This window comes from Emydura macquarii, unplaced genomic scaffold (assembly GCF_026122565.2).
Source record: "Emydura macquarii macquarii isolate MOO-44397 ecotype Brisbane River unplaced genomic scaffold, CSIRO-AGI_Emac_v2 contig_3451, whole genome shotgun sequence".
NCBI lineage: Eukaryota > Metazoa > Chordata > Testudines > Chelidae > Emydura > Emydura macquarii.
In genome coordinates, this window is record NW_027133588.1 from 276,890 (window position 1) to 300,587 (window position 23,698).

At 45.2% G+C, this 23,698-nt stretch overlaps 2 protein-coding genes across 2 annotated transcripts in view; one reads left to right on the forward strand and one right to left on the reverse strand.

The window, feature by feature from the left end:
* Window positions 1-2,525: 2,525 nt before the first annotated feature.
* On the reverse strand, window positions 2,526-4,963 carry LOC137144330 (actin-1). Its single transcript, XM_067534539.1, has 2 exons — window positions 4,829-4,963; window positions 2,526-4,183 (listed from the first exon to the last, which is right to left on the reverse strand). Exon 2 carries the CDS (start codon window positions 4,170-4,172, stop codon window positions 3,042-3,044), a length of 1,131 nt encoding a protein of 376 aa, XP_067390640.1. The 5' UTR covers window positions 4,173-4,183; window positions 4,829-4,963; the 3' UTR covers window positions 2,526-3,041.
* A 164-nt stretch (window positions 4,964-5,127) lies between these two features.
* The window catches only part of ARID3B (AT-rich interaction domain 3B), a 43,027-nt gene continuing 24,456 nt past the window's right edge, over window positions 5,128-23,698 (forward strand). The window contains exons 1-4 of the mRNA XM_067534612.1: window positions 5,128-5,289; window positions 8,376-9,025; window positions 17,061-17,132; window positions 18,991-19,063. Of these exons, the coding sequence (XP_067390713.1) occupies window positions 8,456-9,025; window positions 17,061-17,132; window positions 18,991-19,063 (715 nt within the window). The 5' untranslated portion in view covers window positions 5,128-5,289; window positions 8,376-8,455. The remainder of the gene's footprint in view (window positions 5,290-8,375; window positions 9,026-17,060; window positions 17,133-18,990; window positions 19,064-23,698) is intronic.

Consider the following 23,698-nt stretch of genomic DNA (forward strand, 5'->3'; position numbering starts at 1 on the left):
GTAGACATAGGGTGCAAGGCTCCAAGCTAGTGGATTCAATTCGAGGATCAGGGCCTTGGTGGGCATTTTGGCTTAGAGTTAAGCTATGCCATTGTACAGGTTGGCCAGCAAGTTGGCCTCATGCTACCTCCATTTGAACATTTTATTAGAGGAAAGGCAGGAAGATGACTTACCGACTGACCTTTGATAAGCCTGCAGTGAAGCCAGTCTCCAGAATTCCTCAGAAGATGCTGCACTCAGGGCCTGACCCAAAGTCTATTGTAAGCAATGGAGAAACTCTCCTGGACTGCGGTAGGCTTTGGATCAGGCTCCAAGTCTCCACCTCTCCACTTTATTTATAGTCTGATGCTCCCAGACATTTTCTTGGAAGTCTGAACAATTGTAAGGGGCCACTCAGTTGCTCTTCAGATGCATGGCATTTAAGAGTATTCTCTCCCTAGCATATGTCTAGAAACTAGGGAACAGAGTAGGAGCCGTCAGCAAATAGAGAAACCCTCTCCTCTCCTCCCCACAATAAGAGACTTGCCAAAAAAATTCCCTTTTCTATTTCCATGAAAGAACCAGAGAGGCTGCAGTCCTCACTCTGGTAGCAGAATGCAGAGCCCAGGGCAGGTTTTAGTGTGGGGCAGGAAAGGCTAAGACCAAGTTATGGGGTACCACAAGGGAAGTATGAAGGTGATCAAGTTAGGAGGGGAACCAACAATACAAGTCACACCAGGGGGGGAGCTACAGTCCATAACAAGTTACACAAAGGAAATGGTGGAAGGAGAGAGTAAGGATAGATAAGAGGCACATTGCAAGGAGGTGTCTGAGAATTCAGAGTACTAGCAGTGTTGCCTCTGCAGACTTCACAGCCTGCACCTCCTGTATTTTGTGCCTTGATTGCTGTGTAGCAGCTGGGCACCATTGCACTGCACACACACACTGATGAAGGCCCCAGGCCTCTCAGCTCATATTATTCCAAACCTATTTTAAGCCCCAGGGGTTCCTCATTATATGGGTTACCAGCTGTGGGCACAGGGGACATGGACTGTGACATGGATTTTGGCTGGATCAAGATCAGCACAACACTCACGCATCTTATATAAAATGGTGATCTTTTTCCATGGTACAATAAATAGGCTGTCAGACTGGCAGTCAGGACACCTACATTCTATTCCTAGTTCTATCATGCGATCTCAAGCAAGTCATCCCAATTCCCACCTCTATAAAAATGGGGGTAATACTTACCCACCATTGTGGGGTACAACATATAGTTTTCCTTAGACCACAGGTAGTCCCACAGTTGCTACAGCAAAGTAACTGCCATATCAGTATCTGATAGTGATAGGGGATAGAAATATTTTTAAGTTTTGTAAAGTTTGGATTTTAGTATGAAGTTTGATAAACCGGGAACCACCCATCCAGTACTCTCAGGGGTTCAGTGGTGTGAGAGAGCCTGTTCCCAGGCTAGTTGGCATTTGCTTATGGACATTCCTCTCCAGAATGCTTGTAGGCAATGAAATGAAATATGTGGATGAAGCACACAGCTGCTAGCAGCTCCCAGAACTTTGATTTAAACCATGGCATATACAGAAAGAGTAAAATCAAGGATATATACTACCACGTAAAATGGCAATTTTATGAGAGATCATATTACAATTTTTACTGTGAAATGATTTTGTTTGGAAAGGAAGAGAGGTAGTATTAGGAACAACAATTAGGAACCTATAAAAGAAGGTGTCCTGTTTAAAGTTTACCACTTCATCTTGACTTCATCCTTAAGACAGTTTAGCTTTACACTTGTGTTTTCAAAGTGAACTGATACAGAAGCTGGCCAAAATCTGAATTAAGGGCTACTTCTGCAACAAGTTTGTCCAGCTGAACGCAAAACTGCTCCTTCTAAAAAACTTTAGGGTGGAGTCAGTGTTTATTCTTTTGGAGACAGAATAAAGTACGCAGGGCATGGAAGTTCTGTTTAAGATAAGTTACTGTCTTTGGTTTGTTCTCTTACTGACCTTTGTGTTTTAGACAGTTTTTACTAGAGTTGAGCATATGATTTTGAGTTCTTGAGGTTCAAAGGCAGTCCAGAAGAAGTCCCCTACTCCCCCAGAGTCCATTTCTCTTGCACATATTTAACAGATGTTTTACATACCATTTTCCCTTGCTGAACAAAGTTAGTGGTACCCAGTGACAGCTACATGTAGACATGCTTTCCTAGAACAGTGAGGGATCTCAGGATCCAGCTGTAAATGCTGATCAAGCTTTCTTACCTAGGGAACACTAAGCTAATTGTTGTACACCAAAATAGAAGTGAGATGTGTTAGGCAAGTTTTAGAGGCCCATGGTATTTTCTAGGCACTTTCCAGACCATGCTAGGGTGATGAGATATATTTGCAGCCAGATTAGACAGAAGGCACAGCCTTGGAATTTAATTATACAGACTACTATGCTACATGCATTTGTATTAGTACACTTCATAGGGCAATCAACTTTTGTATGCTGATCAACCCAGCGATCCTAAAGGAAAGTAATTGCACAACACATTTTAAATTTTAAGCCACAGAAGTTTATTAGTTTGCCTTATACAAGAAGCTGTCAGTGATCTTATAGTTATCACCTTTAGGATTAGTGACAAATAGAGATGCCATTAATCAGAAAGTTACATAGTAAAGTCAACCACCATTAATCAGTCTCCAGCCCCAGGGAATTTATAGCTAAGGGGGGGAAAAAAGTAGAGGGTCACTAGCCACAGGAGAACTAAAGCCTAATAGGTAGCTCTCTATCTCCACACTAATACTGTTAACTGTAAGAGGTCACACGTGACCAAGGTAACAGAGTTTAAGATGCACAGGGTATAGTTACTACACAGTACATCAAAGGAATAGTCAAGTTAAACATAAGGTGAGGTGAGGAACAGTCAAACAATATTGGTCCAACATAAAGGCTTTTCAAGGGCAAAGTTTAGAAATAACTACTCCATTTGGTAAATATATTTGCCTGACAATTTTACTGCGAGTAACCCCATCAGCAGAGGCTGAGCACACCTGCTGGGACCCTCTTTAGAAGCATTTACGATGGACAATGGATGGGCCAGACTCATCGTATTCCTGCTTGCTGATCCACATCTGCTGGAAGGTGGAGAGAGAAGCCAGGATGGAGCCACCAATCCAGACGGAATATTTACGCTCCGGTGGGGCAATGATCTTGATCTTGATGGTGGACGGGGCCAGGGCAGTGATTTCCTTCTGCATACGATCAGCAATACCCGGGTACATGGTGGTACCACCGGACATGACAATGTTGGCATACAAGTCCTTACGGATATCAACATCGCACTTCATGATGGAGTTGTAAGAAGTCTCGTGGATTCCGGCGGACTCCATACCCAAGAAGGATGGCTGGAACATAGCCTCTGGGCACCTGAACCTCTCATTCCCAATAGTGATCACCTGGCCATCAGGCAGCTCATAGCTCTTCTCCAGGGAGGAAGATGAAGCGGCCGTGGCCATCTCCTGCTCGAAGTCCAGGGCGACGTAGCAGAGCTTCTCTTTGATGTCACGCACGATTTCCCTTTCAGCCGTGGTGGTGAAGCTGTAGCCTCTCTCCGTCAGGATCTTCATGAGGTAGTCGGTCAGGTCACGGCCGGCCAAGTCCAGACGCAGGATGGCATGAGGCAGCGCGTAGCCCTCGTAGATTGGCACCGTGTGGGTGACGCCATCCCCGGAATCCATGACAATCCCGGTGGTACGGCCAGAGGCATACAGGGACAGCACGGCCTGGATGGCGACGTACATGGCCGGCGAGTTGAAGGTCTCGAACATGATCTGGGTCATCTTTTCTCTGTTGGCCTTTGGATTGAGTGGAGCCTCAGTGAGGAGGACTGGATGCTCTTCTGGGGCAACACGGAGCTCATTGTAGAAGGTGTGATGCCAGATCTTCTCCATGTCATCCCAGTTGGTGACGATGCCATGCTCAATGGGATACTTCAGGGTGAGGATGCCTCTCTTGCTCTGGGCCTCATCTCCCACGTAGCTGTCCTTCTGGCCCATGCCCACCATGACACCCTGGTGCCTGGGGCGTCCCACGATAGAGGGGAACACGGCTCGGGGAGCATCGTCTCCAGCAAAGCCAGCCTTGCACATCCCGGAGCCATTGTCAACAACGAGGGCGGCAATCTCTTCATCGGCCATTTTGATTCGGTCTGAGAGAAACAGCGAGGGGCACAGAGAAAGGGGGTTATGTCAATATCGCTACCGCCCCCATAAACCCTACAGAGATTAACATTGGGGCAGGACGACAGGGATCAATGGTAAGAAGCCAACACGAGCCGGGGAGCAAGGCCGCAAGGCAGGGCAGGAAGTGTGCGCGCGGATGTCTGTTACCCAAGGGAGATCCCCGCCTCTCACGTGGGCTGGCTCCACCCCGCAGCCAGGGCCGGACTCGCTGACTGCACGAGGAGGAGGAAGTGGCGGCAGCCTCGGGCGGGTGCCGCAGGCGGGAGCGAGTCAAACGGCGGCCGTTTTGCCAGCGGCTGCGCGGGGCGAGTCCTGGCGTCCCGGGGCCCGCTCCCAGCCCCCTCCGCCGCTCGCGGCACCGGGCTACGCCATCGCGAAAGCGGCTGCAGCGTGTTCCCAGCACAGGCGGGGCCTGCGCCCGTTCAGCTGGGGGGGGGGGGGGAGGCTTCCGCGATGGGGGTAGGGAGAGAGGGGTGATGCCCACGCCACGCGGGCGGCCCCTGCTCCCGGCCACGCCCAGCCGCCTGCTCAGGGCCAGCCGCCTTCCTCCGCAGCAACGGAGGTCGGGGTGAACGGTTATAGCCGTCGGGGCCCCGCCCCCGCCCCGGTACCTGCTGCGACGGTAGCACGAGCCCACACACACTCCCGCGCTGCTCAGCGTCTCGGCAAAGTCGGTAGCGTCCGGTCCGCGCCCACACCCCAGCCCCGCTTTATCAGCCACCACCGGAACCGGAAACGCGTCGCCGGCCCCGCCCCGCCCCCCGCGTGCCCATTGGCTGCCTCCCTTCCGCTCCTTTTCCGAATAGTTTCCGCTCCCTGACTCCGCCTCCTGACAGCCACTTCCGGTCAGCGTGCCTCCCTGCGGGGGGGGGGCGGAGGGGGAAGGGAGGGGGAAGAGGCTGGTGGATAGTTTCCGCTGCGCGCCCCGCCCCCTTCCTCCTCCTCCCGGCCCCGTTTCCGGTCCTGCTAAGGGGGCGGGGGAGGGGTGACGGGCAGAGCCGCGAGCCGAGCGGCTGCGCACGGGGCAGGGGCCTGCACTCGGCGAGCGACCTGCGCCCTCGCTCCGGAGAAGGTAATGGCCCCTCTGCTCCCGCGGTGGCTGGGGCTGGGGCTGGGGCGAGGGCAGGCGAGGGGGGGAGAAATGAAGGTGGGAGCTGAGCTAAGGGTGAGGGCAGGCTATGGAGTGGGGGCTGGGGTAGGGGTAGGAGTCGGAGCAGAGGGAGGGGCTGGGGGTGAGGGTGGGTGTTGCAGGGCTAGTCATGAGGGTTTTGAAGAGGCTGGGGGGGGCTAGTTGGGGGTGCTGTTGGGGGGGCTAGTTGGGGGTGCTGTTGGGGGGGTTGGGGTTGTTTGAAGATGTTGGCTGGGAGGAGAAGGGGGCTGGTTGTGGGGGTAATGGGCAGAGGGTTTTAGGGGACAGGATATGATTGGGAAACTAGTATGGAGGGTGATGGGGGGCTCTGTGAGAAGTGAGTTGGTTGGTTGGGGGCTGGTTGGGAGGACTGGGGGGAGGGGTTGGTTCTGTGACAGGTTATGTGTGAAATAAGTTAGTGGGGGGCTGGTTTAGGGAAGTAGGTTTCAGGGGTCTGGTGTGAGAACTAGCTGTAGAGGGGATGATGAAGGTTTGGGGAAGCAGAAACACTCCATCGGTTAGCTTGCCGGAGAATACAGGGAGCGTTAACAATTTTCCTCACTCCTCAAGCCTCTCATTTCTTTTCAGAGGAGCTTGAATTGTGTACTTTTTCTCTTCCAGCGTTTTTTCCATATGAAAATGTCCTTTTCATAGCCCCACCCACTACTGCCAGAAGAACACTATGGTTTAATCCCAGTTGTTAGGTTTTTATTAAAACCAAGGAGCCCAGTTTACAAAAGTCAATTCTGATAAAAATGTAATTATTTAAAAATTCAGATAGGAAGGTTTTTTATTTAACTGCTCTTCCAGGATGGAAATCCACATAAGGTTGGGTTACTGCATGAGAACATGAAAGTTAAACTGAGTAGTTTTGCTGCCCAGAGTTGGTTGTAATTCAGATAGAAAGCACATACTAATGCTGAAAAGAAAATCAGATGTTAAAATTATTTTTAATTATCAAAGGAAGTAATAGTAACCTAGATGGAGAATTATTTAAAAGTTGTATCCTGATCTTGTATTCTTTGTTGTAAATATCTTTATTTACTTAAAACTCTCAGAAATTTTGAATATCTTTTTACAATCACATTGTTACCTAATCAGGGTGTGGTTACTATATCTTTGGTTCTGGGGGCGCTTGGGTCAAATCACAACACCCAAGAGAAATGTATAAATCTTGGTATAACCTTTCATGCGTTATTGTATCAGAGCTGTGTGAGACACACTGGAATCGCATACTAGGGCTTTTGTTTCTGCATTTGAGGTGTGTTTGCCTGATACAATAATAAGTGACTTGGTATGCAGTTAATGTATTGTACCTGAGGCATATATTAACAGCACACCCTGTTGTGTATTGCTACACCTGAGGTATAATAGATGACACCCTAACATATCTTAGGTGCAGCACTACACAATAAGGTGTGTTGTGGGAATTAAATACAAATGCCTTAGGTACAGTAATACACTACCTGGTTTGTGCTTAGTGTTAGAACCCACATTCCAGTTCATTATTACTGTACCAGAGATGTATATGTATCATAACACCAATGGCAGGTTGTGTTTTGTGCCTGAGTAGTGTCTGTGATGCCATAATCACATGCAGGATTATGTGTAATTGTTCCTGACATTCAAACTGTGTGTTGCTTCACTTTTAAGCTAAAGGATATATCAGAGTATGATGGTTAAGAATGTTGACATATCTGTCATTGGAATGATTCTATTTTGATGTACAATAGTTGCTTAATACAGGAAATGATTTGCAGAGGAAAATGTCTCTTGTATTGTAACTTACTTGCACAATTTAAAATACATTCCATTGTATTATGTTTGCAGAAGATATTGTTGAAGACTCTCTTTAAGAAGGTCATTTGAAGTCTTCTCTCTTATTTTGGGACTGTGTGGAAATTAGGTCAATTAGCATATTTGACTTACCTACAGAAATATGTTTTCTTGCATTTGCACATACAGCGTTAGCAAAATATCCTCCTTTTTAAGGACCTGATGTTGGTTAGCTTACGTAGCACAGTGCTAATTAGTGGGTGGAAGGAGAGGATTTCCTTAGTTTGTTTGCAGGTTGCCTGTCCTTTGTTTCTCATACATTATTGATTTATTGGTAAGTCTTGAAGGGCCGCTTCTTAGCAAGTTAGATCTACTTAAATTTCTGATTTCTGTGTCATAATGTCTGAAAATACATGTTCTCCTTTATTCTTTGGCAATTAGGAGCACAATAATGTCTCAACCGACTAGAGCCAGGTATACAGGTTTATGGTCTCTGCTCAAGAGGTGCCTAATGCTGGAACAGCAAGGGATGTTGTAGGTCAAAATGGGGTGCTAGCAAAGCCCTGTGTATCCTCCAAATTAGAATAACAGAGGTTGTCACAGCTTGGGATGTAGGTACATTGGCAGAACTGTGTGTGGAGAAGGTGGAGTAAAAGTTTCCTAGTGACTAGCCATTTGGGATTAGGATGATCTTTACTTTCATGACGCCCAAATTACTCAGAAGGATAACAACTAAAAGAACCCTATTTTTATTAAGATCTCAGGGAGCAGGAGGAACTTTTGTAAAATGATAAGGCCATGAAATAACCTGCAAAGACAATAGTGTTTGATACGGTATTATAAATACATTTACTTAAAGTGCATGCACTTAGTGCAATTGTTATGCAGTGCAATTCCTTCAGATAGTATATTGAGTAAGATGGAAATCTAAGTTTAAAATCTAATACTTTAAAGCTAGTTAGTAAAATTTGGGGGAGAGGGTTCAGTGAAGAATGGTCTCTTAGGGTAGGGGACAGACACTTCAGGTAAGCAGTTTGTAAGGCTGAGGTTATACTATAGTGTGTTTAGTTTGAAAATACAATTAAACATACTGAAAATAGAGTGCAAGTTTGAGCCTGCAGCTGATAAACTTCGCTGCCTCTTTCAAGGTCTCCTGCCCTGGAAAGAGTACTGGCTTTGCAACCGGCTTATCCTCCTATAGGGAAGAAGATGAAAGTGTGTTATATTCATACAAATATTTCTCTCTCTTTCAGATTCTATTGATTTCTGAAGGTTGGGGCTTGAGCCCTGCCGGATAGAAAAGCTGTCTTTTCACAGCCATGTTAACGGCGGGATGAAGCTAGAGGCTGTTGTTGAGCAGCTGCAGAAGCAGCAGCAGCAGCAGCAAGGTCCTCTGCAGATGGATTCCAGAGAAAGACAGCAGAGGCAGATGAGAGAAGCCCAGCTGCTTTATACTCAGCAGCTGGCAGCACAGCAGGCTGTTCTAGCAGCCACATCTGGCAGGGCTTCGGGCAGCCCAGCACTTGGCCCTTTGGCCAAAGTCCCACCTGCAGTTGGGGCCACACAAGCTTTTGATCAGAGCAGCTTGACCTCAGAGCTGGAGGAGGAGGAGGAGGAAGAAGAAGAAGAAGAAGAGGAGGAAGAGGGTTTGGAAGATGGAGACCTTGAGGATGACACTGAAATGACTGGGAAGGATGCCTGTTCTACTTTGAAGTATTTTCATTCTCAGAAAGTTGCCCATCACAACCAAAGAGTGGCTTCTACCTCTAACCCTCTTCCAGCCCCGGGACTTCAGCGGGGGCAGCAGGGAAAGGAAGAACAGGGTAAAGACACTACTAAACAATCATATTCTGGTTCCCCATCTGGGCAGCAGACCTGGAGAATGGATGAGCAGCTCAAGCAGGTCAGTGCTGACATCTCTTCTCTCCAAAGAAAGGCTCTTTCTTTTAAAAGTGAATTTAGTACTTGTGAAAAGGGCTATATTTGACAGCTCTGGGTGTGCAGAGAACAGGTAAATTAAAGCCCCTTTTCTACATGTGTTAACCCTGATCAACAAGAGCCACTGCTAGAGGTTAAAAAGGAGTTTGGTCTTTCTGGCTGATTCAATCTTTCACCTTTCTGCTGAGACTCTCAGCAAGGAGCTAGTTAGTACCAGTTGTTGTGATGACTTTTGATGTAGGCTAGTAACTGATGTAACTGATTTCACATAGCCCATCCATGAGCCCTCTGGTGGTAAAGACTTCCCATCATGATTAATTTGGACAGAATTTGAACCTGTGTCCTAGTGGGGAGAAAGATCCCTATCCCGTTACTGATTGTCTGAGCAGCACAGCCATTTTGTATTTCATGAGTCGATGGAAAGTGACTGGCTAGCTTATTGTATGGTTATGGTGGGATGTTAATTCTGGGTTTGAATCAGTAATTACCAGTGCTTGAAGCGATGTGCCAATAGGGCCAAGAGCTCTTCACTTTACTGTGTGCGTCATCATAAAATGGGCATTTCCTTAGTGTAGCACCAAGATGCTTTATGCTGAAAATTAATTAGAGTTAAGGCTAGCTCTGTTAAGTGCAGGAACAGCCTATAGGTGAGCTGAGGTTGGTACTAAGGTTTAGGTTCCTTTGTGCTTCAGTAAAATACTTTCCTATCTTGCAAGGGATTATGGAATTTAGTAAGTTAATGGGCTTGATTCACAGCTCCACACCCTTCCTGTTATGCCACTCCAACAAACCATAAGGGCTACCCACTTGCCAGCTCTGGTGCTCAGATGTAAACTCTGGCATAAGATTCCCTAGGTGCTATAGAGATGATGTTGGTACTGCTCCACCCTGGCTTCTACACTTGCAACCCCTCATTCCTGTTGTACGTTAGCTGTCTTCAGCTGCCAGGTGACCGTTTGGAGTCTGTTGCAACCACATGTAGTTTTGGACCTGCCAAGTTTGTTCTAGAATCCAAGAAGTGCAAAAGGTTGTTTACAACTAACTTTGCGCCCCAGCTTTCCTGACTGTAGTGTTGCATGGTTCTCTGCTGCATGCATGAATGTGGCCCAATGTTTGTAAAGCACTTTGACAAGCACAGATGAAAGTCACTATGGTTGTGCAAAATACTGCTGGTGCATCATGCTTGCTTTGAAGAGGGTAAGTATCAAAGGTTGGTTTGTTTGTGCCCTCAGTTGGAGTCTCCATGTCAGAGTGTGAAAATTTAACTGAAAGACAGTAGGTTCCGTCTGATACTAGTCACCTTTAAGGCACTGGTAGTTTAGCAACTGCAATTGGAATAGAATCAAGTTAGTAGCAAGTAGCTTATGTGGTGATCTCTGAATGCCAGAAAGAGCAGGCAGACATTTTTCTTCTGTTGTTTAAATGTTGCCAATGGCGTACTGGGGGGGAGGATCAGGCCTGGGGGCACAGAGCCTCCTGCGCCTTCCGCTCTTCATGAAGGGCTGGCCTGGAGCACACTTATCCATCACTCCAGCCCCACAGCCCGGTTTCGGCTCCGATGGGGAGAAGGGGCAGGCAGGCCGTTCATGACGTGCGTACGGGGATGGAGGGGACCCACAGGAGCAGAATGCTTTCCTCCCATCTTTTTTTAAAGGAATTTGAACTTGCGTAGCTTTGTTTGCTTGCTTCCTTATTTATGCACCAGCATCATAAGTGTTGTTGGCACAACATTGGGAAGAGAGGCTGATTAAAAGCTACTGTGGCTGCAGCCGGTAAAGGTAACATTTTTGTAGGTTGAGGAGCCCAAATGTTTTTTCAAGGGTCTATAAATTTTTAAACAAATTTTAGCAGTGGTATTTTTACCTGAACAACAAAACAGCAGATAATGGGTCCAGTTTTCAGAAGTGTCCAATTCCCGTTGAGACTCAATGCAATTTAGGCACAAAAGGCACTCAAATCCCACACAAATCCATCAACTCTCTTGCGGCCAAGGTCTCCCATGGCTCCTGTAGAAAGGTAGTTGTGAGCTGCCCATCTGAAGAGCTGCCCATCTCTTCAGCTGAAGAGAAATGAGATTTTAAGTTTGCGGGTGAAAATGTTGCTTTTAGCAGGCGGATGTGGGTTCTTGTCTAGTTTTAAGCATAGCTTAGCAGTCTCTCTGGTTACTGGGAGGGCATCACTGCTGAGCAGATTGCAGCCAGTTCAGTTCTGCTGCTGCCTTTCCAGTTGAGGTTCCAGAGATTCCTCTTCGAACTTGCGCTTGTGTGTTTAGTACCCCACGCTATAATACTGCAAAATTTTTATTGTTGATAAAAACAAAGTTTGTACATTAGTACTTGTATCCCTTCATGGCATGTAAATAAGAAGGCCAAGATTTTCAAGTGACTAGTGATCTTGGGTGCCTCAGTTTGTGGGTGCTTGACACCATAAACTTGACACTTTTAAGAGGCCTGATTTTCAGAGGGTTGGTGCTCAGTACTACTTAAAAATAAGAGTGTCTCAGGTTGGGTACCCCATTCAAAATTTTGACCTACATTTTTACAAAGGTGGTTATGAGTTTGCAAAGAGAAGCTCACTTAGAGTGATCACTCTAGGCTGTCTCTGGGAAAGATGGCAGAAGTTTCATGGCTGCTGTGATGCTTTAGAAGTTGTGGAAGCTGGGGTACCATTTAGAGGGGATACCTGGTAAAAGGGACTGGAGATCATGGGAACAAATGAATTACGTTTTACATGCTAAAAGCACCCAGTCCCCATTTGGAGCTCTCAGCACACACTTTTAATATGGATTTTTAATTCCACGTGTGGGTTACCTTCAAATGTAATGGAAAATAATTTTCTGTACTAGCAACTGCATGTGTGTCACATGTTCACTTATTTCCTCTTCTTTATTGCAAAGAACTCTTACTTGAAAAAAAATTCCTTGATTCTTAATAACTTACCTGCTCTTCCTCCTTTGAATTCATTTATTCCCTCTCTGAATTCCTAGTCCACTCTTAGCTGGCAAATGACTGATGTTCGACCGTTCTGTGGTCACCACTGAAGTTGTAACTTAAAGTAGGAAATAAGCAGCCAGAGCAGATAAATGTCTCCGAAACAAAGATGCTGTTTTTGTTCAATGTCCCAAATTACAGAGTAGAGAAATACAGAAAAATAATGGAAATTGACTCTGAGGACCTGGTTTTCAGGATTAGGTGTGTACAATTGCATGCACATATTTGGGCAAATCAGTGTGTACTGGTACCTGATGTGCATGCACAAAATCAGGTATTTGTGCATGTTCCTGGCCTGTTAGATGTCAAACAGTGCAATACCTGATATACCCAATATACAAGTCCAATTGCATGCATGAATTAAAATGTGTACGATTGTGCACACCTGATCTTGAAAATCTGGCCCCAGATAGCATTTTAAAATGATCTAGGAGAAGTCAATGTCTCTTGGTCTTCACTGTTCTCTTGGCCCTGATATCTTTGAGTTGTAAGGCAAGAGGGTTTAGTAATTTTTGAAAGTGCTTTGATCCAGTTTCCAGGAAGCAGATTTGGTGCTGGTTTATGTCCCATGCAACTCCATCTGCATGGGATTATAAATTCCAAATTTGGCTCAAGTGTTTGCCTTTAGAAATGCCTGCAGTTTGTTGTTCCAGTGCTACTTTAAACTGGGTAATCATGGGTGGGAAAGGCTTGGGTCTCTTTGCGGCATCGGAGATGGCTTTGCTGTATGCCAGTGAGAATCTCTTCTCCCCAGCCATACAACAAAGCAAATATTTCTTTGAAAATTAAATACAATCAGCATTGTGAAATTTGGGTTACTTTTTTCATGGGCCTGACTCAGCAGTACCCAAATTCTGTGACGTCCTCTATTCCGGTGTTTGGGTTGAGTTCCTGTGCCATGGGGAATCAGGCAACTGAAGCAGCTGCACAGCTGGGAGAGCGTTCTAAAGGAATCTTTATAAAAAGGGGTAACTGACTCACTCTGAATTCATGTATTTCCATCCTTTCTTTTCTTATTTTCTCCACTTAATCTTGAGATCATTAAAATAAGAAGCACCTTCAAAGCCATAGATGTTGAATCATGTTGTTTTATTAATAAAGAGTGGGCAGGATTTTTCTGCTCCTACGAAGTTTTACCAGAGAAGGGAAGGTGTGTATGTGATAATTATAATTTGATTCTCACAGTGCCTCAGAGCAGTAATCCTGATCTTATCGATGTTTTGTAGTACAACAGTTTTCTTTATACTAGCATCTGTTTCACTTCCTAGGGCTCAGGTCCACCCACAGAAGGAATTTCTTCTGATTCTCTGATAATCCTGAAATCACCCCTTTTTACATTTCCTATTAACTCAGTGTTTGCAGTTAAGGTAGTGGGATAGGTAGAAAAGAGTTTTTCACAGCGACATTTAGCTTAGTGCCTAGATATACATTTGTCACCATAATGTTGGAAATCTGTCTAGAAACACTAGGACTGAAATAGTAGCGATGGAAGATGCAGACAAAGTCTGAGGCACATTGGCAAAGTTAGGTGAGGCTCCAAGACAGTGTGCTAAATGCCTCACTTTTTCAGTGCTAAACTTCAGTAGGTTCACCTGGAATAAATACACAGTGGGATTTAAGTCCAACGTCATAGTCTCATAAACCTTATCAGACTTTAGCTCAGTTTCTTGTGAAAATATTTACATAACAAAGTTATATTAAAACTTTGAGAGCTTTTCCATGAGGTGTGTCTCATGCCTGAGGTGCAAATGTTTTGACTTTCAGAGTGGTGAACCTTTAGGTCTTGGTCCCTTTGGTTTGGATGCAGGATTTTGGTTCTTGGGGAAATTGGGTGCTGGCCACTAATCAGAGGGTGGGAATATTTGTATGCTTGAATTCTAAACAGCCCACTCATAGGAGTGTTGAGTAATTCAAAAGTTTTGGGCTTGAAGAGGCTGGAATGAAAAACAAGTTGTTTGTATTTGTCAGTGGTCCATCCCAGTGATTTATTTTTGAGGAAAGGGTTAACTCTGGCTTTTGTAGGTGGAAACTGAAACTGCTTTTGACATCTGAGCTCCACTTTAATAAGATATTCCAGGTGGTTAGGAAGTAATCCTAAAATAGCCCAGGCTCTAATTGCTTCTAAAGTCAGGCCTTCCCTCGCTGGTGAGGAGCAGGACATTTTGATAGCTGATGAGTTTCAGAGGTGTGTTTGGGGACGGGGGCAAGGGAAATGGGGCAGGCAAGTTCTGGGGACAGCCTGCAGGCTGAAAGCTCTGTCAGAGCAGGAACTATTTACAGAATTCTCAGCCTTCCTTCTACTCATACATGATGTCAGAGGACTGAGTCAAGCCACTGGAGGGTTCTTAGGGTTTTTCAGATGTGTTAGACACTTCAAGTGAATTCTTGTTTGTGATATCCCAACTGGTAACTGGGGGAACTGTTTTTCAAATGCCAAGTAAATTCCCTTGTTACAAAATGCAGGAGAGAGTGGTAGCTTATCCTTTGCTATTAATTTTAAATAGTACTGGAAGGAAGCAGAATGCATCATGTCCTGACCTATAAAAACCTCTCTTGATGCCTGGTGGAAGGGATATTGATTTCTCAGGCTCCTGCTGTTAATGGAGAGAAGGGTCTCCCAGCATAGGGTAATTACGTTTTCTGAGGAGTGAGAGTTACAGATACTGAAGCTTATGCAGAGCTATATCCTCCGTGCGAGATGCCTTTATGCAATATGTAGAGTCACTTATTTATGTCAGTGATTGTGCCGCGTTCTCATCTGTAATTGAGTAGCTATTTGTTTTCTTCCTTCCATGTCTTGCATGTGTCAGTTAAGCTCAAGTCACTAGTAGTGGAACTCTGTGAAATTCTGATGGCTGTTGGTGGCTTATGTGAAATCAGTTGAAGGGTCGGGGTCTGTTTCCAAGCAAACTGGTCTCTGACCTCACAAAACTGGCATTGCAATGGTCACTACTTGGTATCCTTGTTGGTAGTCTTGGCAGGGAGGCCACAGAATGATGGATCGTGTTGGCTGGAAGTAGTCCCTTCAGGTCACAGTCTAGGTATGTGGGCGAGGGAAAGCTTGCCTGTTGTTGTCTCTGCTGTGGACCTATGGATAAATAGGACTTCATTCTTCAGGGTGGTCAGTCTGGTACTCTTTGCTAGTCTGAAATTCACTATTTTCAGATGGTGGATGCTTAACACTCTCTGAAAAACAGAGTCCTTTAAATTGTCCACTTGGGCTCTCAAAATCACTAGTGACTTTTGAAGATCTTGGCCTATGTGTTTTTCCTCTCACTATTCACCCAGGCTTCTTGTTGATCTTAGTTTTCTGGCCTCTCATCAGCAGGATGTTAGGAGCAGCTGGATGTTACTATAATTAGCAAAAATATGTGTTTTTAATCTCTGTTAGCAAAGGACACCCAGATGAATCCTCCTGTGAACAAAACCTGTCTTCAGACCTCTTCCTAGAGAGGGATGGGAATTGACCTGCTGGAATAAACAGCTGACATAACAGAAGTGGCAATAATCCCCAATTAAATATCTTTCAGCTGATGGGGCTCACTGGATAATTGACTTTCCAGCAGGAATTACTGGCTCAAACTAAATCAGCAGGCATTAGGGCAGCCCACTGCTGTTTTTAAAGGGAAAATGTAGCTTTGCCTGTCTTTGACAAGTGCTATTCATCTTTGTAATTCAATGTATATGTCACTACCAGATGACTCAAAGATTTCAGATGTTAAAGCAGCTCTAATTAAAATGTATTTTTGTTCTGAAATCTCCTCACATATTCAGTGGCTTTCTATCTGATAAGGTACTGTGCATTTGTAACCAGAATGGCAGGTGATCGGAGCCTCTATGCCACTTATAATTTACCAGAGCACTTGACTGGGTGTCTGTCTGTATCAGTGGCTACTGTTACTCTGGTATTTGTGCTTTAAAGATGGCTACACAATATGCTGTATCTCCCTTCTGTTCCCACAACTGTTAAGTAACCAGATGCTGCCTTTGCTATTTTCCGGTTCTGGTAACTATTTCTCTGTAGTGATTTGCCGGGCAGAATTAGACCCAAGTGGTGTCCCTTTGATGCCTAATGAGAAGTGCAAACCTTCATCCAGCAGAGTTGAGCTTTCTATCTCCATGTAGGAGATCCAGGTACAACAGTTCCCTAGGCTTAGTACAGAAGGGGCTGAGGGAGATCCCAGCCTCCCCTATTCCCCATCCCTTGACCTATCCCTGGAGCTTATGTCGGTGTGTTAGAGGAGGCCGGGCTGCATTTTTTCCCAGCCTGATGTAAGGTAGTGCCTGTCAGATAGCAAGTAGAAGGGATGAGGCTCCGCATGATCAGGCTGACAAGAATGGGTCTTGGCACCTGCTGCTTTCAGTATTGGCTCTAGAGACCATATGCAAAATGCACCTGTCTAAGGATGGTCTTACCATAGGAAGTTTCACTCTTGAACTTGCTTCTTGTTTGGCTTTGAACAATGAAGTGAAGCTGGTTACAGTGAGACTGAATGAAGAGATGCCTCACTTCAAGTGTTAGATCACTGATGGGTTAACAGGCGCAATAATGTGACCCTTAGGACTGGTCAGGAATTTTCCAGCAGCTGGACTGGAGGGGAGCAGGGGTACCCAGCCTCTGGTATGCATGCATGCAGTCAGAAAGTGAAACTGGCAAGAGCCTTCTAGGCAGATAGATGGCAGGCTGAAAAATTCTGCCTTGGTTCTCCCAAAATGAATTTTCTCTGGAAATTCCTTCCTGCAAAATAATTTTGTATTTTTTACTTTTCATTCCAATTAAGAATAAATTGTATTTAAAAAACAGGAACATTTTGGTGGGAAGGGATTTCCATTTTCCAGCCAGCTTTTGTGGCCACGGTGACCTAATTCTCCACTTAAATACTTCTGGGGCAGAGAGCATGGGGAGGGAGAGAAGTGCACTCCCCATACTATCTGCAGTTGCCAGCCATTGAGCCAGGGCCCTTTCCACATAGCCCACTCCACTCATTCTTTCGTTTTCTGTTCCCTTAGAATGGAAGTCTGACTTGGAGTGAAGAAGCTGATGGAGGCCGAGGAAGAGAAATCTCTCGAGACTTTGCCAAGGTAAGTCTGTCTGTCTGGTCGTTGGGTTTTACTGGGTGTGAGGTTGGGGGAGAGAACTTTCAGCATGTTCCTCACCTCAGTTTTGTTGAGGGATTGCTAATCCCAGACTGTTCTGCTACAATTTGTGGGAATGTGAAGGAGGGACTGTGTACACTGAAAACCACTTAGCAGCCTCTGGCTGTGGACCTGTAGAGTTGGGCCATTTTATTGCTTTTGATGATGGAAAGGCAGCTTTCAGTAAAGCCTCCTCACTGTCAGAGTTATGATATTTAACACTTTTGATCTGTGACCCTCTGTGGCTGGCAGTACAGGATTTAGCTTCTCAAAACTGTTTAACAATTTTGAACTGTGAGAGCAGTGTGTCATGTCAGACAAACAATGTATTTTCACTTAAACTATCCCTTTTTGAAGAAGTGTAGCTAATTGCTGTGCAAATCCTGTGATGCATTTCCTTCCCAATAGCTTAGTGTGTGAGAAGGGGTGGGCAACAGAGGAAATGACCCAATAAACCCATTTTCTTTTGAAATAGACAGACTTTGAGTCGCTAACTCCACATCTTGAGAGAAGGACAGAGACATGATTATCCCATTGAGGCTTTGCTTTTCCGTTGATCTCTGTCTCCAAGAGAGTGGAAGAAATGGTTTCCACAACTACATAGACTTCATTTCTCCTCCACATGCAGGAGGTTTTGTTCCTGTTTTGCTTAAAACCCTTGGGACATTTTCTGCTAGCAATACTGGCACTGTCTCTCTTTCAAACAGTCACGGTTTATACCCCTTCCCTCCCCCTGTGTCCTCCACAGGTGAAAATTGGATTCACTGTGGAACAGTTAGTTGCATGATTCTCCTGCCTGCACCTTTTCTGAAATGGTTGAGAAATATTTAAATCAGAAACGCTGGATCTTGAAGGCATTTTGCCAAAATATGTCTGCAGAACATGAGCATGAGTACTTCCCAGCTTATTTCAGAGAAGCATCTCCCACCAGGCGTTCCTTGTTAGCATGATTTGAAAGATCCATGTCTTGTCTTTCACCTCTCCCTTCAAGGCATTTCAGGGATTGTCACCTAAGTGGAAAACTCTGAGGAGGAAAGGTCAGAAGTTGCACCCCCATAGTGCCTTTAAGATGTGGATTGGAGGCGCTAGTGTGTCTGAGTCTGTGGGCTGATCTACACTATAAGGGTTAGGTCATCTTAACTGTCATTCTGAGCTGTGAAAAATTTCGTGCCCTGTGCCATGTATTTAAGCTGCACCAAAGCCATGGTGTAGACACTGCTAGGTGTCTTCCGTCAACCTAGCTACTGCCTCTCGGAGAAGTGGCTGTACTAAGAACCCCTCCCATTGCTGTAATAAGTATCTGTGCTACAGCGGCGCTGCTGCAGCTGAGCATCTGTAAGGTTTTTAATGTAGACATATCCTGGGTATTGCTTTCCCATCTTTCCTTTCTGGTTTTCTATTCGTTGCAGTAGTGTCTCTCTCCCCTTTTCCCCGGGTGGGATCCTCGGAATCCCTTCTTTTCTTTCCCTTCCTCTCAGTAGCCATACATTATAGCAACATTTCTCTGGCAGAGTTCAACTCCACTTCCTCCAGGACCACAGTCTGCACCAGGCCTGAAGAGTCTACTGGAGATCAGTACAGAGTATTCCCATTCCCACTTACACCAGACGGGCTCAGCTTGCTACCACTTCAGCCTGGTCAGTTGAGGAGTCCAGAACTTAACCACTGATTTGCCTCCACCTCTGTGGCAGCATGTTGTTCCACCGTTACATCAATCACACAAGGCCCAGTACAATATATGATGGTATTACCCTTCCTGCTTGCCCTAGCCTGGGTTATATCGTTATTTTTCTTGATTCCCTAGCTGTATGAACTGGATAATGACCCTGAACGGAAGGCGTTCCTGGACGACCTCTTCATCTTTATGCAAAAGAGGGGTGAGTGAGCCAGTTGCTTTATTTGGATAATATAAAATGGGACAGGGGAATTTGTGCCCAGGGAGCTGGCTCAAAAGAATGAGGCTGCCACTTGAGCTTGCTGATCAGGTGGGAGACCAGTCATATGAGATACTAGTTTAGGGAGTAAAGGGGCTGTGCAAAGAACTGTCCTGTCCTTGAATCCTGGATCACAAGGACATGACCAGTTCCCCTATCCTTGCTTTCACCTACCTTTTAAAAAAAAAAAAAAAAAAAAAAAAAAAAAAAAAGGCAGACTCTGGGATCCATTTTGGAACAATTGATTTCTGCTTCTTATCCTGTGACAAACCAATATTTGAAACGTTCACATAAATCTATGGCTCAGAATAAGCTGCTGTGTTGACACTGATCACCCACAAAAAGCCCCTGGTGTCTTCTTTTCATGCCATGCATCGTGGAAACTGTGTGTGAACACCCACTCTGTTAAACAGTAACTGCATATAAAGCAAGTGCTCATGCTAGAGCTACAGTCTGCAATATGGGGGCTTGGAAAAAAGATATGGCACATTGTTTTCCTGTTACCGCACTGCATTAGACCTGGATTTCTATTCATACCGTTCTGCTCAGCTGAGCCCAGGTACACTGTTCAAAGGAAACTGTCACGCTCTTTTTGTCTTGAGATTTTTCTCATGACAGAAGTAAGGGGGGTGGAGTTGCTCAGTTAGAATATTTTCTAGGTATCTTTCTAAGTATAGTTCCACCAGTTGAAGAGGAATGATTAATAAATGCCTACAGGTATAAGAACATAAAAATGGCCATCCTGGGTCAGACCAGTGGTCCATCTAGCCCACTGTCCTGTCTTCTGATGGTGGCTGGTGCCAGATGCTTCAGTAGGAATTACAGAACAGGGCATTATCAAGTGAGCTATCCTCTGTCATCCAGTCCCAGCTTCTGCAAATCAGAGGGTTAGGGACACTGAAAGCATGGGGTTGCAACCCTGACCATCTTGGTTAATAGCCCTTAATGGATCTATCCTCCATGAACTTATCCAATTCTTTTTTGAAACCATTTATGCTTTTGGCCTTCACAGTGTCCCCCAGCAATGAGTTCCACAGATGGACTGTGTGTTATATGAAGAAATACTTCCTTCTGTTTCTCTTAAACCTGCTACCTATCAATTTCACTGGATGACCCGCCCTGGTTTGTGTGTTATGTGAAGGGGTAAATAACACTTCCCTATTCACCTTCTCCACACCATTCATGATTTTATAGACCTCTATTATATCTCCCCTTAGTCATCCCATTTCCAAGGTAAACAGTCTGTCTTTTTAATCTCTCCTTATATGGAAACTTTTCCATATCCCTAATCATTTATCTGCCTTTCTCTGCACCTTTTCCAATTCAAATATATCTTTTTTGAGATGGGGCAACCACAACTGCACGCAATATTCAAGATGTGGGCATACCATGGATTTATATAGTGGCATTATGATATTTCTGTCTTCTTATCTATCCCTTTCCTAATGGTTCCTAACATTCTGTTAGCATTTTTTGACTGCTGCTGCACATTGAGTGACTGTTTTCTCAGATCTATCTGTGATGAATCCAAGATCTCTTTCCTGAGTGGTAACAGCTAATTTAGACCCCATCATTTTGAATATATAGTTGGGATTATGTTTTCCAATGTGCATTATATTGCACTTATCGACATTAAATTTCATCTGCCATTTTGTTGCCCAGTCATATGTGGCAAACCATCACAAATCTGAGGCTGAAATGAATTTTCCGCTCAATTTTTTTTTCCTCTCCACAGAGTTTGGTAAAAAAATTGGCAGTCTGGCCCTCTTTTTAATATTTCTTGTGCAGCACAAAGAAGGTTGAAGTAACATTTCTTTGCTAGAGAGCTGCAATGTGCCATGCTTTGTCAATTTGATGTTTTAGGCAGATCTGTCATTGGAACAGGAAGATAATGTCCTCTTTAGACATGCCAACAGGACCATGGGCTGGCAGTGAAGATGTTCTATAGATGTAAAGTGCTACACCATACTGTAGACCTTCCCCTGTCTCAGAATCTGCTGGGGTCTAGGAATAGCTGTAATAAGTATTTAACATTTAAGAGGAAAATACCTTGCCCTTCCCTTACTCCCATCATGATATAATGTTTTATAACTGACGGTGCAGTAGACCCAGAAAACCATCTCACTTTCCTCAGGGCTCCTATAGCAATGGGCACTAGTCAGGTTATTTTACAGGAAATCTAGTAAGGAATTGTGGGAAATATCTCAGTCTTCTGAAGCTGAAGAGCAACCAGTTGCCCTTTTACTGCATGGCTCTGGAGTTTGAGCCTAACCTCCACTGGGGGTGGGGCAAAGGTAGGCCCCCATTGCAGTCAGACTGCCAGCTAATTGAGGATGCATCTGCTGCATGGTTTGTACCTTTCATTTGTCTTCCACAGCTTGGCTGTAGCACGCCACACCTTTTCTGACCCTGCTAGGGCTTCTATGCTGTCCATTTTAAAAGCTTGAGCCCTGTTTCACTGCTTCTGGGTCCTCCATGGCAAAGGTTTAAGAAGTCCTCCTCAGTCTGTATTTATGACTGTTATCTTGAGCTGCACATTTCAGGCGAAGTGAAGAAACAAGAATATAGTCCTAGAAGAGTGTGATTGGCAGCAATGAAAGCCTCATTACCTTGAGAGAGAAATCTGCTTACTACCTCCGTTTCTCCTTCCAATTACCATTTAATTATTTACAAGCAACACGGACCCAGTGCAGAGGCTGAGTCAGTCACCAGCTGGCTGTTGTAGGAGTATAGCTTTGAATCAGCTGTATATTTCCAGTGTTTTGTTTTCTTTGCAGCTCTTGTTTTCCAGAAGGATATTTAAAAGGGAATGTAAGAACACCGACCAGAGTGGGAGTTAAATTCTAGATTGCTGTTTCTAATCTTTCTGATAACTCCTATGGCTGATATCCATCTATTGCTGCTATGCAGAACAAGTTAGATTGCGAGTCATATGGCTATAGTGGTTTTGCCTGGCAACCTTTGCTTTAGTGGCAGCCCCCTGAAAAGTCAATGGAGAGGCTCTGTGGAGTTCAGTTCCTCAGATTGACGTGGAAACTGAGCAGCACTTACTGGAGAGTACAGAAAGGGGCTCACCTCTTCCTCTGATCTAATTTATCACAAATGAAATCTTTTGATTTGCAGTCTGGTTTCTCAGTGGCTGTGCTTACCTGTTTCTTATTTCTATGGTCCTGCTGACAGTGAATTGTCACCTAGTATTTTCCTGGGATGCCTTCAGTACTTCTGACAGCAGCAGTAGGGGCGGTCACCTGTAGGTGCCTGTCAGGCAAACATGCATATATTTGTACATACACTGATGGGCTCTGATATGGGCTCTCAACATTTAGTCACTCTCACAGCAGAGGGGAGACACAGACTATTAATAGTTCAGTGTCTTACCACTCTCCCCTCTGCATCCCACCTAATACAAGTCAGTCTCCTTTCTCATTAAATACAGGCCGCTTTTTCAGAAAGAGTCCATGGGAGAGCGACTGGTGAACTGAGGCTTTAATGCATCTGGCAGCTGAGCAGGGCGGGTGGGGGGGGATATTAAGTAATTTACACCTCAAATCCAAGTGGGACTGAACGCAGCGCTTTTTGTCAATAGCATTGGTGTAATGATGGGGATTTTCCTGCCTTATTACAGAGACACTGGGTGATGCTGGCCCTTGTTTGGGGCTGGTGGGGGGGATCCTGCAGACTGGTAACTAATGTTGATCCCGGAGGCCTGATGTGAAACATAAATAGCAGATTTCACAGGAGCTAGTGAAGAGCTCTGAGCATGAAAAGACTTGGCCCTTGGTGCCGCCGCTTGGAATGTACCTAGAATGCGAAGCCATGAAATGGGCTTAATGTGGATCAAATGTGCAGGTCTCATCAGCCTCAGAGCACAGCAGGTTGTCACAGAATGCTCCAGCTGCAAGTTATAAAATGGCCCTTCAGTGGCAATAATGATGGAAGAGGGAAATGCGGGGGAAGCTGTAACTCTTCCTTTGTTGGGAGGTTTTTTTTTTTTTGGTATGTGTTTAGGTGAATTGTTCCCTCCATGGCTGTCACCCGTGGTTGGCGGGTGGGGTGGTCCAGACAATCAGGGTGACTGTTGTGCAGAACAAACTGTGAACTGGTCCAACAGTGTGACCAGTCTACTGACTTAGGGCTTGTCTACCTGAGACGTTAGCGCACAGTAAAGTCTGGGTGTGAATCTGCAGTGCATTAGCTTTCTGCACAGTAACAGCCTGTGTGGACACTGCTGCAGTACACTGAAGATTCCATAGTGCTCTTTGATGCAGTCGTGTTTCCAAATGTCCACATGGGACGTTACTGTAAAGTCAGATGCTGAACTGCCATGCACTAATGTCCCGTGCAGACAAGCCCTTATCTTTTGCTTTAAATTTGCTGTGCTGCCTTCGTACTCTCCCCTTCTAGACTTGGTCTCCCACCTCCCTTCACTGTGGGAGGGTGCAAGATTGGGAAGGGCATGACTTCCAACTCTGCTGCAAAAGGAGAGAATTTGAGGGATGTGAAAGTTCGCGTACAGCTAAGCATGGCCCTGAGTAAGTCTCCTCACATAGCTTTGCTAGCGCATCTGAGTCCTTAGTA